Source organism: Taudactylus pleione, unplaced genomic scaffold (assembly GCF_031769625.1).
Source record: "Taudactylus pleione unplaced genomic scaffold, aTauple2 ptg000318l, whole genome shotgun sequence".
NCBI lineage: Eukaryota > Metazoa > Chordata > Amphibia > Anura > Myobatrachidae > Taudactylus > Taudactylus pleione.
Window position 1 is genome coordinate 2307410 of NW_028284719.1, and position 18159 is coordinate 2325568.

General features: G+C 41.6%; 1 protein-coding gene across 1 annotated transcript; it reads right to left on the reverse strand.

Annotated features, from left to right (window-relative positions):
• Positions 1–3591: 3591 nt before the first annotated feature.
• LOC148509639 (nicotinamide N-methyltransferase-like) lies at positions 3592–17675 on the reverse strand. Its single transcript, XM_088442923.1, has 3 exons — positions 17525–17675; positions 12438–12645; positions 3592–4015 (listed from the first exon to the last, which is right to left on the reverse strand). The coding sequence occupies exons 1-3, from the start codon at positions 17673–17675 to the stop codon at positions 3592–3594; spliced, it is 783 nt and encodes a 260-aa protein (XP_088299049.1).
• Between the last annotated feature and the right edge of the window lie 484 nt (positions 17676–18159).

Below are 18159 nucleotides of genomic sequence, written 5' to 3' on the forward strand. Positions count from 1 at the left end.
ATTGTCAAATAGATGTCTAGGCACACCCACAAAAAACCCTGTCCTGCTACAGGTTTGTGACCAATTTGTAGTACTTGCGAATAGTACAGTATACTGTACAGCAAAATAACATTTTGCAACAAATGCATATTGACTTGCTTATGATACGGAGGCTGTCACATAATGCTTTGCAAATTTGCCGCATTGTGGATTAATGCACACCACTACACTCATTGAAGGCAATCTCAACTGCATATGCAACCAAACAGGGATTTCTCGAGGGCACAGGTCCTTGTTACAGTACTGCGACAACTTTGCATCCATTCACAAAAATAAACTATGTCCACAGTACTACAGTAGTGTGACAAATGTCCAACTTTGCTTTACAGTGCTACACACTACAGGTCACTTCAAGATAAGGAGACTGTAACACAATGATTAATGATAGGGCCATTATTACTTGGACACATTTTGGATGCAAACATACCACTAAACATATTTACTGCTGCTGTCTCTTCAGATGAGACCAAACTGGAATTCCCCTATTGCTTGACCTCCATTTTTGTCCTTGGTATTGAAAAAAATTTGGAGAGGTGTACGAAGCCTTCCACATTTACACATATCGTGTTGAATTGTACATTATTATATATGCGACAAACTGAATCGTATGTCAAAGCTGGGCCAGGATTGGAACACTGTATCAGCAGGAAGGACAAAGCAAAGGCAGAAAGGCAAACACATGTTGAGAACTATACACTGTCAGTAAGAGGTGCAGAGCAGTAGTGGGTGGTCAAAAATAAGTCAGGATTGGTACAAAGATAAGGCATTATACAGTACATAGTGGACAGGAAGAGAATAAATAAAACTAGCAATCACCTAGTATTGACTGTTAGACCTGATTCTGTTGTTTAATGTCATGGGGCAGGTATCCAAGGGCATAATAACTTGCCGGCATCTCATGCATGTACTATTGCAATTCTTCAGTGATGGAGACTCGCATCTCTTTCTTCAACCTGCAGAAAATCTACCAGATTGTAGGTGACCCATAATAACTTCTTGCCAGTTTTGCATATTGTGCAATTATTTTAAGGAAAGTGCACAATTCGTATAACAGATGGGCAACTTATCCTGACAGAAGATTCTCTTTCTTTCAAGTGCAGCAATCTTACCTTTAGATTTTGATTGCACTAACAATCTGTGTTTTTAATGTGTCTTGATTATGTACAGTACCAACAATAGCAATAGGTACCCCAATGAAAGCAGTGCACATTTTTCAGCTACTGCCAATGGCTCTGTAAAGTCATAGGGGATGATTCAGAGTTGTACACAGGTCCACTTTGCAGATGGATTCACAACTCTTAGCAAATGCAAATTCAATGAAGCCTGCATACACAACTTTGAACAACTACATCTCAAACACATCTCTAATTATGGCTAAATGGATGCACTGCAACTGGGCAGCAATGGGGTGTACCCTCTCTGTCAATCAATTTGCCAAAAAATACTCACTATAAGCAGCATAGCTAAGGTACCTGGGCACACGCACAGTGCTACTGTTATGCATGTGCAGTTGGCCGATAATCACTCAGCAGTGTAAATAATGGCATTGCATACACATCTGAATCAGGCACACTGTCCTATTCTGGGTCTATTCTATTATCAGTGCTCAATTCCCACCCCCAAGGCTTTAAACAAGGAAAGACTTACTCTCAGGGGTGTATCTATAATGGGCCCAGGGGGCGCCCGCACCACACACCCTGCACCCATACTTTGTAATACTTACCTCTCCAAAGTCCCATGTTGGGTCTCCCAGCACTGTTCAAATTCCAGAAAATGGCCATCACAACCATTTTTCCAGCATTTTGTGCATGCGCTGTGAGGAGATATCCGGGAAAATGGCGGCCGCGCAACAGACCCTGGGCACACTCTAGTGCTCAAAGTCTATTGATTCTGTGGTGGCCAGCCAGGCACATCAGTCTGCTGCCAGCCACTAGAGTGAGAGGAGGGGGCCCGTGACGAGTGATGTACACGGGCCTCCTCTTCTCTAAAGACTTACTCTCCAACAGTGCTGGGCTTACTGATTAGCTCAGCTGTGTCTGTGAGCATGAAACATGAGTGTGGATGATGGATCAGATCATTGTGGAGCTTTACTGAGAGGGAAAGAGATAGATATAATCATGACCAGCCCCTCTTTCAAGGTCCAGGCAATAGGCTGGACCCAATTTCTTAGCAGGCAATTTCAGGAAAAGGGTATACAGTTCAACTATATGAGCTGGGTCCAGGGCCCCTAAGCATCTGGGCACCTTAGCAAAGGCATTCCTTGCTCCCACTGTAGCTAGACCCATGGACAGATGCACATGACCCTGTCTTGTAGTTCAGGATTAATTGTAGTTGCATGAGCATTCTCTTACTGTTCTTGGCCTAATCTTGCATGCCTCTTACATCCCTCCTCCGACCACTTTCCATCTTCTCTAAGCACAATGAGCCATAAGTGCAAGGTGCAACCTAATCTGCCTACAGATCAAAGCACATTTCTTGTGCCCATGCACAGTAGGCAATTTCAGATTTTCTGCAAATAAAATATTATTACTCCCAACTTTGCAACAAATTCATTGTTAGCCAAATAAAGCTTTATATGCACCAGTTTTCTAAATTAAGGTTGACCCTTTTATTCGAATTTCTTATAACCTTTATGCTTATTTCTATTATTAGGCTCTACACGCTCTATCTTTAAAGAAATATATTTTAACAGTAAAGGGACCCAGCAATTGCCCAGCAATCTGTAGAGGGTGGGGGAGAGGTGCTTTGGGCCCGTGGTCACTTGTATAGGATTGACTACATAGCAGTCTGTGCACAAGGTACACAGTGACATTGGTGTGAGTGGTGGGTGAAGGTGCTGTTACCACCAGTCTGTGTAATGTTGCTGGTCATGTAGATCACTCCCACAATGGGCCCCTATACAAAGCAATACAACTAGAACACTTCATATAAATAAAATATAGGAAGAAGTGATTACATTGTGGGCATATTTATTATATGTGTGGTTCTCAATTCTATAAAAACCACTCACAGGTGACAAAATTAACTAATATGTTTTAATCAACCAAAGCTACATCAAATGTTAAAATTAACGTATTTGTAAATATCCATAATGAGATCATATTAATCCAGTATTATTTGACAATTTATATGCAATTATTTAATTTAGGTTTAACATTGGCAAATTCACATGAATATCTGATATCTAATCAGTTTCCCAGCCTATTTGCCCATACACACGTGATGATCAGTCAGCGATAACGATTGTCCTGCCCCCTCCCTGGTGTGCAGGATGATCGATATCGATCATCCAGCACACCACCAACTTACCAGCAACTATAGCAACCTGCGTTCAATGATCGCAGGTTCCTATAGTAACCTGCTTGATATCGAGAAGTTTGGCCAGCATGCATGGCAAATGGACAAAATCGCTATCGTCCATACATACCTGCTCATCGCTGGTCATTGGCAGGCTGGTAGGGAGCAAAAAAATAATGGTTTGAACGATAATCATATGAACAATATCATTATCGTTCAAATTGTGCATTAAAATCGCTCTGTGTATACGGAGCTTTAGTTTCCTTTGTGAGCTGTAATGAATACAGTTCCCTCAGAATCAACAAGATCACTCAGAAAATTTTTCATGAGTACATCACAGTGATCAATAATAAATCCTTCTTCAGTGAGGACTGTTTTTGCATAATTCTCATCATATTTGTACAAATTGAACCTCTCCTGCCCAATCATGTAATAAGTTGCATTTAAGGTTCCAAGTAATATCAGGCATCCTCCAGGTTTTAGCAACTTTAAGATTTTCCTCAGATTTCTGAGGTAATCTTCATGGTCTGTGCTGATGACATCCAGCAGCCAGGCACTAATTACACAGTTGGCTTGTGGTAGCACCACCGTATCGGTGATATTTTCTTTTTCCATATCACATTTCACTATGTCTTTTATTGCTGCCTTCAACCTTATTTCTTTATCCTCACATTGGTTACTGAAAAAACACAAACACAAAAATTGTCATATAGAAATGTGTAAAAATGTTGGAGTCAAACGCGTGTTTCTATGAAAAACTTTGAAAAGAAATCAGTGTGTATGTTCTGCATGGAGTAGTTGGGTAGTTTGGGAAGCTGAATGCTCAGATAGACATGTGAATGTGACTAGTCATGCGATGACACTGAACATGTGTGTTCATTTTGTGGGATTTTTAATTAAATGAAACAATTAATACATATGGTTTCCTGGTACACACAAATATGGAATACAGACCTAAACACTCACAGAGACAAACAAACAAATGAGACTGAGAATAGCATTCAGTATTATAGGTAGAATTCTGAGCATGTTCATACTACTGAGGGGCAGTTGCTAAACAAAGTCTTTATCACGTTTTAGTGTCAGGTGAATTAACCTTAACTGTAAATGGCAGACATATTTCTGGAGACCAAAAATTCACAGAGACCCATGTATAAAAAGTCACTGCTGCTTCAGTATTGGAGACAAGTGGACAGTACAATTGATCACCAAGTGGTGAGTGAAGTGTTGACAGTCCTGAGGAAAACCTTGCTTCAGTTCGAAACGCATTTGTTGCAGAAGTGCTTCACCTGTATCCACTACTAATGAAACCTCTTTTTTTGATGCTTTGTTAGCTTGTCCAGGGTCTGAGGAGGATTTGATGTCTGCAAGCTCTGATTTTTCATTTGAGAAACTGTTTGGAAGGTTTCAAAACTCCCCATTTATTCTTACACTGTCCCTGGAGACAATCACTTTAAAACATAATTCTACATGTTTTCAGCATGGGTTTGTTTTCAGGTTAAAAGATCGCTAAATACCTAACATTCAGAATATGAGATATGAATATGATATATAAAGAGGGTGATGAGTTATTGTGATAAAATAGGAATATTCATTTAACAGATCCAACCTCATGATACCAACATAGAGCCGTCTTCAATTTCGGAGTGAAAAGTCCGTGCTGGACTTTTTGCTCTGCATCGCAGCTTTTCCAGGGATAACGTATCGGATGCGTGCCCGCTTTATCCCCGTATTCAATTTAAAATTATCGAAAATGGGACCCGGCGAATTTGGATCTATGAAATAAAAAGGGAATTTTCAGGAAATGTGGCTGTCACTCCATTAAATATGTCCAGACATGGGGGATCACTATGGGTACCCCCATTTTTGCCTGCTGAAGGAAGTCTGGGTTTGTAATAGCAGCGGCAGGTGCATTTTTGCAGCTATGAAGAAGTCGTGAAGAATAGCACTTAGATTTTTTTTGGGGGGGGAAATAACTATTCCTATCAAATTTGGGGTACATGAAAATGGGGGAAAGCATTTTTTTCCTAAAGTTATTTTAAAAAATTCTGCAAAAATGCACCTGTCGCTTATCCCCGCAATGAAGAAAACACCTGCGCATACATGGGGACCTGACCTGAATTAATTTAGATAGTTTGGCAGTTTGTTCCCCTATTTTTTTTTTAACCCCCAAAATGAAACTTAATTTTTTTGGGGTGTCCCAAATTTTTTTAAACTTTTTTTGATGCACTTTTTTCGCCGGCAAAAAGTTGGTGAAAATGTATCCCCATTTTTTTATCATTGACTTTTTGCACCAGCAAAAAATCAATGTATTTGAATACGGGGATATTTCAAATAGGCAAAAATTACATCATCTGCGATAATTTATCGCCGATTCTGACATTTTGCAGCCTAATTGAATACCCCCATAGCATGTAGATGGATCCCTAGATGTCAGACTGTTACACAATACGCTAGCTAGCAACACATTTGAATATTTATATATATTTCCATACTGCCCCAGTTTGATTAAACATAGCAGGGGATTTGCTCTGCCGCTATAGTATACAGGATGACCTGCTGTATTATTACACAGCAGTAAGACAGCAAACAGATGCAATATCATTTTTTGACGGTTGCTATACAATAAAACTGCAGGAGGACCTGCTTCACCATTGCATAGCAAGCGGACACAATATATGGGCTTATGTGTAACAGTATTATGTAATGCACAGCGAACTTGTGGAATTGTGATGTTCATTTAATAATATACTCCTAAGGAATACTAATTATTACTCATTTATTCTGCTAAGGGATATAAATACCACCATGCACAGAAAATGTCCTTCTTTTGTAATCTCTTACCTGTTTCTATCCTATTTGAATAATAGGTCAGGATCTAATTTGTTCTAATTTGTTGTGATTCACATTTAAGTAAAATGTCCAATTATAAGAACCATAAGATAATGATGTATCAAAGAAATGTAATTTTTTTTTTTTACCAGAAATAATAAGTGTCTTCTTGAAATATCTTGGAACCTTTATGATGCTGACTAAGATGTAATAATGGACACTTGAATGTTTGCCCATGACATTAATTCTAACATTTTACATACAGAAAGGGAGGATATACTGTCCAAATAATTTGGTTTCTCCTCCCCTCTTTGTGTGTTTTTCTTCTAGAAGAATGAGGGCAACTTTGAGTGTAAAACCGCTATCAGCTGTGAATCATTTAATCACACTCCTGAATGAATTAGGAGGAATATATCCATTTAGCAATCTATGCAAATTAGGTAACTTTAATTGGACAACGATCACTAAACATGAACATGTGTTAGACACTGCCCCATGTGATGGAAGGGGTGTTTCACATATTGTAGCCTATTTAAGTCTAGACAATCAAGGACACTGACCTGGCTCCCTGCTGAGAAAGCTGACAGGCGAAACGTACGTCCAGGACAGGAAGGAGGCAGTGTCAGCTGTGCACGGCTGATCGCCCACTGGTATCAGAAAGCACTAACCACATTACACTTTCCCCGCTGACATCTAGTCAGTGGTCAGGTACATTCCTCCTCTCCATGCTCTATCACAGCACTGAAGCCCATTGGGGACACGCTGCTATGTTGTAAACAACAGCGTGCCCTGGCGCTTCCCGGTCTGCAGCAGAAGCATTGTTTACTTTCTTCCTCAGCACTAGAACACCCAATTGTACTCTCATTGTGCAACCTATGTTAAATTAAGTTGCAGAAAAGTAGATGTGATGCAGTGGTAGTGGTGCTGCGATTTTTTACTTACCTTATCCATGGTGGATGACACAAAATTACCACATTGTGTTTATGAATGATTTAACTGCAGAAATCACGATTCTAATGTATAATACAGCACATTGGTTTAAACTCAATGCAGGTAGAGAGAAGGCATATAAATGTGGAAATACCATAGATGTGGTTGTGTTAATAAAATTGCTCTGTATAGAGCTCCTGTCATGAACTTGGTTATCCTTAAATCAATGTGCTATTTACTCTGCTGACGCCAGAATTTGGAAATTATGTTTAGTCTCAGGATAAGCCTGTAAATTGTATGAATATTGATAAAACATATCCATTTAATTGTTTTTGATATCTCGCCGAAATTCTCTTATTGCCCATGATTTTTCATGGGAAAGGAGCTACTGGACTTTGAACTACACCCAAAAATTTTTATGGGACTAGAGATTTTTTTTTTGCTCTCTTGAAATTACATTCCTTTTAATTATACTTAGGAAATTGCATTCCTTTAAATATATGTATATATATATATATATATATATATATATATATATTATACAGGTTGAGTCTCCCATATCCGAATATTCCGAAATACGGAATATTCAAACCTTTGCTTTCTAATGGTTCAATGTACACAAACTTTATTTAAAGCACAAAATTATTAAATACAGTATAAAATAACCTTCTGGCTGTGTGTATATGGTGTATATGAAACATAAATGAATTTCATGTATGTACACAAACTTTTTTGATGCTCAAAATTATTAAAAATATTGTATAAAATGACCTGCAGGCTGTGTGTATAAAGTAAATGCATTCTGTGTTTAGATTTGGGTCCCAATTCCAAGACATTTCATTATGGTATGCAATTATTCCAAAAAACGGAATATTCCGATATCCAAAACACCCCTTGTCCCAAGCATTTTGGATATGGGTGACTACACCTGTATATGTGTGTGTGTGTGTGTGTGTGTGTGTGTGTGTGTATGTATATATATATATATATAATGGGGTGAGCGGATTCGGATTTCTGAAATCCGAGCCCCCCCGATCCGAGGCCGATCCGAGTCAGGCTCAAATTTTCCCGCCTGACTCGGATCTGAAATCGAGGCAAAACGTCATCATCCCGCCTTCCGGGTCTCGCAGGTTTTGGATCCTATATAAGGTACCACCGTCGGCGCCATTTTCTCACTCGGCTGTGGACAGTGAAGAGGGAGGGTGGGAGTTATGGCTGGCTGGGCTGTGTAGTGTAGTGTAGTGTTGTGCTGTGCTGCACTGTGCTGCTGTTGTCCATAGGGGCTGTGTCCACTCCAAAGTCCTGTGCAGTGTCCCAGTCCTAAAGGGGTGCTGTAGTGTTGTCCAGGGGGTGCTCTGTCCGTCAGGGGTGCTCCCCCCAAGTGCAAAAAAAATATATATTTTTTTCAAGGGTTTGTGAATTGTGTGCACAGTAGCCGCACGTGCATCAACAAAGTAGTGCCAAGCGTGCGCCTGTGTCATAAGTAAAGGGCCATCTGGCTTGTCCGTTAAAGGGTGCTGTAACCCTCAAAGTGCACTCCAAACAAAATATAAAATATTTTCTGTGTTTGTGAATTGTGTGCACTGTGGCTGCACGTGCATCAACAAAGTAGTGCCAAGCGTGCACCTGTGTCCCATAAGTAAAGAGCCGGCTGGCTCATTTTTTAAAGGGTGGTGTACCCCACAAAGTGCACTACTCTCCAGCAAAAATAAAAAAATATTTTCTGTGTTTGTGTGCGCCTTAGCCGCACATATATATCAAATCAATATAACGTAAATGGAGGACCAAAACTTTCTCTGATAAAAATAAAATAGGGAAAGATCAAGAACCACTTTCTCCTAGTGCTGAAGCTGCTGCCACTAGTCATGACATAGACGATAACATGCCATCAACGTCGTCTGCCAAGGACGATGCCCAATGTCATAGTAGAGGGCACATACAATCCCAAATGACAAAGTTCAGGAAAATGACCTTAAAAAAAACAGTTAAATCATCTGAAGAGAAACGTAAACTTGCCAATATGCCATTTATGACACGGAGTGGCAAGGAACGGCTAAGGTCTTTCCCTATGTTCATGACTAGTGGTTCAGCTTCACATGACGATGGAAGCCCTCCTCCCACTAAAAAAATCAAAAGAGTTAAGCTGGCAAAAGCACAGCGAAGAACTGTGCGTTCTAAGAAGATATCACAAATCCCCAAGGAGAGTCCAAGAGTGGTGGTGGTTGCGATGCCTGACCTTCCCAGCACTGGACGGGAAGAGGTGGCTCTTTCTACCATTTGCACGCCCCCTGCAAGTGCTGAAAGGAGCACCCACAGTCCACTTGCTGATATGCAAATTGAAGATGTCACTGTTGAAGTACAACAGGATGAGGATACTGGTGTAGCTGGCGCTGAGGAGGAAGTTGGCGAGGAGGATTCTGATGGTGATGTGGTTTGTTTAAATCAGGCTCCGGGGGAGACAGTTGTTGTCCGTGGGATGAAAAAGCCCATCACGGTCATGCCTGGGCAGAAGACCAAACATTCCACCTCTTTGGTCTGGCAATATTTCTATCCAAATCCAGACAACACCTGTCTTGCCATATGTACCTTATGTAAAGGTGGAATAAGTAGGGGTAGGGACGTTAACCACCTAGGAACATCCTCCCTTATACGGCACCTGCAGCGCGTTCATAATAAGTTACTGTCAAGTTCAGAAACTTTGGCTAAGACCGTAAGCAGTCCAGGGACACCTAAATCCCGTTGTCCTGTTGTATCCAAGCGCCTGCAAACCACACCGTCAACTCCCTCCTCGTCAATTTCCTCCTTAGTCAGGATCGGAAGTAGTCCTGCAGGCCATGTCACTGGCATGACTGACTCTCCTATCCCTGATTCCTCTGGAGGATCCTGCATTGCTACGCCTCCTGCTGCTGCTGCTGCTGTTGCTGCTGCTGGGAGTCATTCATCATCCCAGAGAGGAAGTAGGAACACCACTACTTTTACTAAACAATTGACCCTCCAACAGTCCTTAGCGAGGAGGATGAAGTACGACAGCAGTCATCCTGAAGCAAAACGTATAACTGAGGCCTTGACTGCTATGTTGGTGTTAGACGTGCGTCCGGTATCCGCCATTAGTGCAGTGGGATTTAGACAATTGATGGAGGTGGTGTGTCCCTGGTTCCAAATCCCGTCTAGATTCCACTTCACTAGGCAGGTGATACCGAGACTGTACAGAAACGTCAGAAAAAGTGACCTCAGTGTCCTGAAAAATGCCGTTGTACCCAATGTCCACTTAACCACGGACATATGGACAAGTGGAACAGGGCAGACTAAGAACTATATGACTGTGACAGCCCACTGGGTAGATGTATCACCTTACGCAGCAACAGCAGCAGCGTCACCAGTCGCAGCATCTCAGAAACGCCAGCTCGTTCCAAGGCAGGCTACGCTGTGTATCACCGGTTTCAGTAAGAGGCACACCGCCGACAACCTCTTAGAGAAACTGAGGGAAATCATCGCCCAGTGGCTTACCCCACTTAGACTCTCCTGGGGATTTGTGATATCTGACAACGCCACCAATATTGTGCGGGCATTACATCTGGGCAAATTCCAGCATGTCCCATGTTTTGCTCACACAATAAACTTGGTGGTGCAGAATTTTCTGAAAAGCGACAGGGGCGTGCAGGAGACGCTTTGGGTGGCCCGAAAAATTTCTGGCCTATGTGGTGTCTCTCTTTCCGGCCGACACAAGCATGCAGAGGTGCAAAGACCTGCTGGTGAACACACTGTCAGCTGAAGCGGAACGTGACACGTCAACAGCTCCTTCTTCATTTTCTCCCGCAACTGGGGCTGCCAGGAAAAAACTTAGGTATCCTAAGCAACCCACTGGCGGTGATGCAGGGCAGGCAGGACCAAGTTTGGACATCTGGTCTGGACTGAAGGACCTGGCAACAATTTCTGATATATCTACTGTCACTGCATATGATACTGTCACCATTGACAGAATGGTGGAGGATTACATCAGTGACAGCATCCAAGTAGGCATGTCGGACAGTCCATACCTGTACTGGCTGGAAAAAGAGGCAATTTGGAGGCCCCTGTACAAACTGGCTCTATTTTACCTGAGTTGCCCCCCCTCCAGTGTGTACACCGAAAGAGTGTTTAGTGCTGCCGGGAACCTTGTCAGCGAAAGGCGTAGGAGGTTGCTTCCACAGAATGTGGAGAAGATGATGTTCATCAAAATGAATTATCAGCTCTTCCAGGGAGACCAGCCTCCAGAACGTACAGAGGGACCTGTGGTGGTGGATTCAAGTGGGGACGAGTTAATACTTTGTGAGGATGAGGATGTACACACTGAAGAGGGTGAGGAATCGGTGGATGAGGAGGATGAGGATGACATCTTGCCTCCGTAGAGCCAGTTTGTGCAGGGACAGATTAATTGCCAGCTTGTTTTGTGGGGGCCCAAACGAACCAATCATTTCAGCCACAGTTGTGTGGCAGACCCTGGCGCTGAAATGATTGGTTTGTTAAAGTGTGCATGTCCTGTTTATACAACATAAGGGTGGGTGGGAGGGCCCAAGGACAATTCCATCTTGCACCTCTTTTTTTTCTTTGCATTATGTACAGTTTGGGGCCTAGTTTTTCAAACTGCCATCCTGTCTGCCACTGCAGTATCACGCCTAGATGGGTCACGTGTTTGTGCCGCCCACTCGTGTCGCTTAGCATAGTCATCCAGCTACCTTGGTGCAACCTTTTGGACATAAAAACACTATTGTGAGGTGTGAGGTGTTCAGAATAGACTGGAAATGAGTGGAAATTAAGGTTATTGAGGTTAATAATAGCATAGGAGCAGAAAAACCTACAAATTCTGTGATTTTAGCTGTTTTTATGCTTTTTTTCAAAAAAATACAGATCCAAAACACAAAACCCAGAACCCAAAACACGGAAGGGTGGTTTTGGCAAAACCAATCCAGATCCAAAACACGAAGAAAGATCCAGATCCAAAACCAAAACACAAAACACGAAAAGTTGCCGGTGCACACCCCTACTTTGAATGTTTTCTCTATTTACCGTTTTGTTTTATTTGTATGCAGTACAAGGACGTAAAAGGCTGCTAAATAGGTGGGTGCAAGAACAATACACCCATATATATTAGGATGCAAGCACAGTGCGACTTAGATGCATGCATAGAAAACAAAATTGCTCAACTGCATTCGACATACAGTAGCATGTGACACAGAATCAGGGCCATTGTCTGTACACTATTACAAATGTGTCACACCATGTGCATTCCTTGTCATAGTTTTGGTGAGTGAAGTATTGACCAGGATCATTATATACTGACAGTGATACAGATACTCAACCTGTTTCCTTCTAATGCTGTAACATATGATGTTGCGTGATTCCAATCAAATGCTCCTGTACGTGTGTTCAGCCATCTGTTCAGCTCCATAATGCATTTCTCATTGAACCTCAGTAAATAGATGTCTCTGAAAAAGTTGCAGGCTGAATGGAGATGGTGAATTAAGGGGCCAAAACTAATGTCAAATAAAATATCTCCATTCATTTTACCTGCAGAGAAAGATTGTGATGATTAAATGTGCAATATGTTATATAAATATTGTAAACATCGTTCCGTAATGTGATGTTATAGATACACAACAGCAGCACAACAGTCATATTACTTCTTAAATGTATGAGGGATGTGGACTCAACCAAAAAGCCATCTTTATATCTTTATATCACATGTATGATGAATGTGGAAATATCCATCTTTATATCACATGTGATCTATTTTTCCTGTGTCTGTATTGAATAGAAACAACTCTGACTTCTGGATAATAAACTTTCATGCATATTTATATTTAAAAGAGGGGGGTGAATTTACTAACAATTGGTCGAGTCTTAAACACATTTTGCATCTCTGAGAAACAAGTGTGTTTTTCCCAATCAAACTCACATTTATTAAGAATAGTGTTTGACTGAATCATGTTTTACAATGGTGTATGGAATTTTATTTGCAAGTGTGTGTTTAGTCGTATTTGGACTGAAATATAAGATCTGCCTGTGAGGCAGGGGCGTATCTATAATGGATGCAAGGTGCGCGGGTCACACAGGCCTCCAGGTCCAGGGTGGCCCGCACCCATACTTTGTAAAACTTACCTCTATAGAGTAACGCTGCTACGGCCATTTTTCTGGCATTATGCACATGTGCTGTGAGGAGTTAGCCAGGAAAATGGCGCTATGCCTTTGCCATGGCTATCAGTGAATGTGCAATAGACCCTGGGCACACTCTAGTGCCCTGAGTCTATTGATTCTGTGGTGGCCTGTAGAGTGACAGGAGGGGGCCCATGTCAGGGGATGCACACGGCCCCCTTCTCTCTAAAGGCACCCCTGCTGTGAGGTGCATTTTTAGAAAAAACACTGCAAAGATCAGTGTTATCTGTGCAATACTTATGTATTGTATACTGTAGAGAAAGGGTTAAAATTTAAACAAATTTGTGTGGGGACCCTTTCTCCAAAAGCATAACCAGACCTGAATCTCTGAGCGTGTTCTGGTACAGGACAATCAGCGAAAAAAACTATGTGGCTGAACCAGCTGGGGTTGTAATGACACAGCAGAGTGACATAGAGCATGGGGTTCCCCTTCCACATAATTTTCCTTCCCCAAAACTGAAAAATATTTAGGAAACTACAATACACACACACTCATCCTTAGTCACACTCACCCGTACTCACACTAAATGATTACCTACTCCCAGGCTCTGGTCGGTCATCGTGTCCAGTACAATCTGGTCTTCAGTAAATAAAAAAAAATACTTACCCAAAGTCCACAGACCAATATACTGTATAAAGCTGCTCTTAGCCAATCAGCGGCTGGTTACTATGACAATGGCTGCTGGTTGGCTAAGAGCAGACAGACTCAAATCATGGCTAAGGTTAAAGTAAACACATTTTTTGTGAGTCTCTACCAGGTTTGTGAGCCCTGAGCTGACCAATTTGGGGCTGGAGAATGGTTTGTCATGGGGACAACAAGCTGGAGCCCCCCTGCTGTGTCATTACTACCCCAGCTGGTTCAGCCAGTGCTGGTTAAAGGAAAAATAGAGAAACCCCACATTGGTTTTCCCCCAATTTTCCTGTTCCAGAGCAGTCTCAGAGGTCCAGTGCTAGTTATGCTTTTGGCATTGGGAACCAATCCTGCTTTTCTTTAAAAAATTTTAACCGTTTCACTACAATATACAATATAGAAGCATTCAGCAGTTCAGACTGATATGTGCAGTGCTCCCGCACAACACGCTGCTGAGGAGGGGGTCTATTTAAGCTTTTTGTCCTTTGACACAATTCTAGGTAAATGCCCATGTTCTATTCTTCTCTATGGAAAGTACTTATGAGTTGGTTTGGTGGTGTGTTGACTTTTGTTTGCGTGTTTAGGAATATTTTGCAGACAGATTTGTGTTTCTACACCTGTGTTTGCCTTTAGTACTATAAATTTCCATGTTTGAAAATCAGGGGTAACTCTTATGCATACTTGCTGATTTTCTAGCATCACATGGTGGTGGTGACAATGGTGTACAGTGTGGGGGCATGGCAACATGCTTGCGTTATCATGGCTCCACCCCTGCTGTTCAATTCCAAAATTTCTGGCACAGAAAAGCAGGGACAGAGCTACTGTGATGTGATTGGGTTTGAATTGCATCTTTTATCCCCAAGACCACCCACTTTCACTTGAGTGCAGTGGGATTTGGGGAGAGGGTGTGCAGGTGGTGGTGGAGAGACTTGCCCTCACTTATGGGCACATATGAGCTAGGAGTGTCACCCAATTTTCAGGAGCCTCCAAGTAGCTAGATATGCTCTCATGGGAATGCTAACTTGGACAGACATGATTCTTAGTAAATATACCCATAGGTCTCTAGTCCACTATATAGTAATTATTTAATATTTTACTGGAGTTAACTCTTTGTTAAAATTTGTATTTTACAGCCCTTTCTTCAGATTTGCACAATAACAATAATATTTAACAGTATAATTTAATTAGATTGAAGGCATGTATTTGGCTAGCAGCTATGTCCTATTTTGATGCAAAGATCGGATTTCTAGAACATTACTGCCTTACAATAATGTGTGTATCAATGATCTTACTTTTTAAAAATATGTTTCATGAACAATAAACATCAAACAAGCTCTCTCATTACAATTTAGTCCTAAAAAAAATTAAATTTTAACTGATAAAATGAACACTGCTTATCACCTATCCTTACCAGATAATCATGTGATTATCATACCATGAGACAGCAGGTGTACACTCCCTGGTCTATGCTGAATGCACACACTGGACTCATTGATAGGACTCATTACCAACTAGAGGTATTTATATCAGGTGCTCATTTAAGAAATCAATTGCACAGTTATACATTCATCGGTGATAACAATTGATGCACAGTCAAGTACAATTCATCAGACATCACTTTATCATGTTTGTTATTGAATACTATTGTGATTTTGGATGCAGTGGTGATGTTGGATGCTAGCAGTCAATGATTTACTGCATGCTTCCAAGTACCATTGCACATCCATCCTGATGGGTAGTGATTGAAGTCATAGAACAAATTGGGACCCAAGAACTGTGTATTTCAATGGGCATTCCTAGGATGTAACTTTTGGGTGGCTAGCCAGATATGGGTATGTTGCATGTGTGTTGTTGACAATGACTGCATCTCATGACACAATAGCATGGTATGCAGTCAGGAAGCCGGTGGACCTAATCCCGACAGCTGGCTTCCCGACTGCTTTATCCCGATGAGGGTTAAATGACAGGTGTCAGGATTAGGGAGGGAGGGTTAGGGTTAGGCACCCCCAGGGGGACTTGGGTTTAGGCGGCAGGGAAGGGGGGTTAAGTTTAGGCACTTAGAGGGGGGATTAGGGTTAGGCACTGGGGGGAAGGTTAGGGTTAGGCACCCCTAAGGGAGGGTTAGGGTTAGGGGAGGGAATTAAGTTAGTCTATACTTACCTTAGGGATGATCAGGATTTTCACCCATGTCGGGCAGCCGCTGTCGGGATTCCAACAGTCTGGCGGTTAATCATACTGATTCCAATAGCATTGACACTGGACACCATGTTCAGATGGCGAAAATGCACCGGCATAGGGCTGGTGTAAAGCTTTGATGGTGCGTCTGTAGACCCACTGAGACGAAATGATGCAGCTGCAAGTGGGAAACTTAATAGGCTGAAAATTGCAGAATGATAATAATAATAATAATAATAATAATGGGGCGGGCACGACTTGGCAAAAAAATCCAGCTGCAGCCATGTCTGCATGCACCCATTAAGTGATCCAGTCCATGTCATAAGGCAATCATTACACAGACTCCGTCAAGCCATTCTCACATACACTGCATCTTCTTAACCTATGAAAAATGTCATATCCCTGTAATGCTGCATACACACAGGGCCTGATTCAGACCCGGACGCTATTTGCGTCCGCTCGCTGGCTAAAAGTGGCCAGCTATTTAAATCAGGTGCTCGCACTGATTTAAATAGCCGCACTGATTTAAAGCCACCCACTAAGTAATAGCGAGTGGCCGCACTATGCGCTTGCACATGTATATAGACACCCCTTTGCCACTCACAACACACGTCATCTCCGGCAGTTGTAGGATTAATCGGGAACATCGAGAGCCATCGGAACTGCTCGCAGTGCTTGTGGTAGCCTTTTCCCAGCACAACTTTGCGAGCAGTTCTGGTAAAAATACAACCGAGTCACGTGTATAATGACGTTACTTTGCTAATTATGCACACCCATTAAACGCCATTCTGATGGTCGGGCACGCCTGAGTTCCCACATCCACACCCCCATTTTCAAGCACCTTCCCCTGTTACCACCCACAAAGAGCACTTTCTGTCACTCAAAATAGCGCCCCGACTGCGGGCTACAGACGAGCACTTTTCCATCGCAATGATTGATTCGCGCACACGCATTGCAACTCATACGCATGCGCACATTGTGAAAAATCGCTCAATGCGAGCGAGCGCAGCATAGCGTCTGGGTCTGAATCAGGCCCACAGTACGATCTGTACCACCAATGACTTGAAAGATATCTTTCTGTGAACAGGCACAGTTGACAATATCGTGCAAGTTGGCCTGCATGTACGGATGATCATAGATATCATTATAGTACATGCAGGAACGTGCATCGTTGGTCATTCACTGCATAGAAATGAATGATATGAACGATATATATTGTTATCATTCATATCGTTCATATATATCGTACCGTGTGTATGCACCTTATCATGTATGCAGACAGGTTCTGTCTTTGTAGCCATTCCATTACATTCAGAACTAATTGAAAAGAAACAAATGTAAAAGCTGTTTCCTTACTTTAACAAATGCACCTACAGTAACATAGAAATAATGTAACCTAGGCAGTGAGATAAAATATAGTACACATACCCATGCTGAATAGATGGTGACGCTTCTCCATGGGAAATTTCAAGGAATCATCTCCAAAAATAACTTTTGCTTTATCAGAAAAATAAGTATCCAGAAGACTTCTTGAATCAAAGTCATCTACATGATAGAGCTTATGGGGCTTGCAATCCATCTTGTATTTTTTTGTTTTATTGTACCACTGATGGTTGACTGTCACATTCTATGTCTCTGTTACACAGGAGTTCTATTTATATTCCCTGGGATCCAGCTATTATCACATGACAGTTTATCTTCTTCATTAGTTGGTCATGAGAATGCAGATAATAATAACATAATATTTAATTTAACTTACATTATCATAGAATCTACTTTTAATTTTAAATGTATTAACACTAAACAAATATGTACGTATATATCATTATAATATCTATAGTAAAAACATGCTAAAAAAATCAAACATTTTAATAAAAGTAAATGTAACATAGGAGATGAGTTACTTTTGTGGAATTTTTATTACAGTTATATATGAACCTTTCTGCAAATATTATTTTTGTTCAGTGAGCAGCAGAACCACCATGAGATCATCTAGATTCCAGTACTAAAGACACGGACAAATGTGGGTGCATGATGACTGCCTATCGGGTGCTATCTGAAGA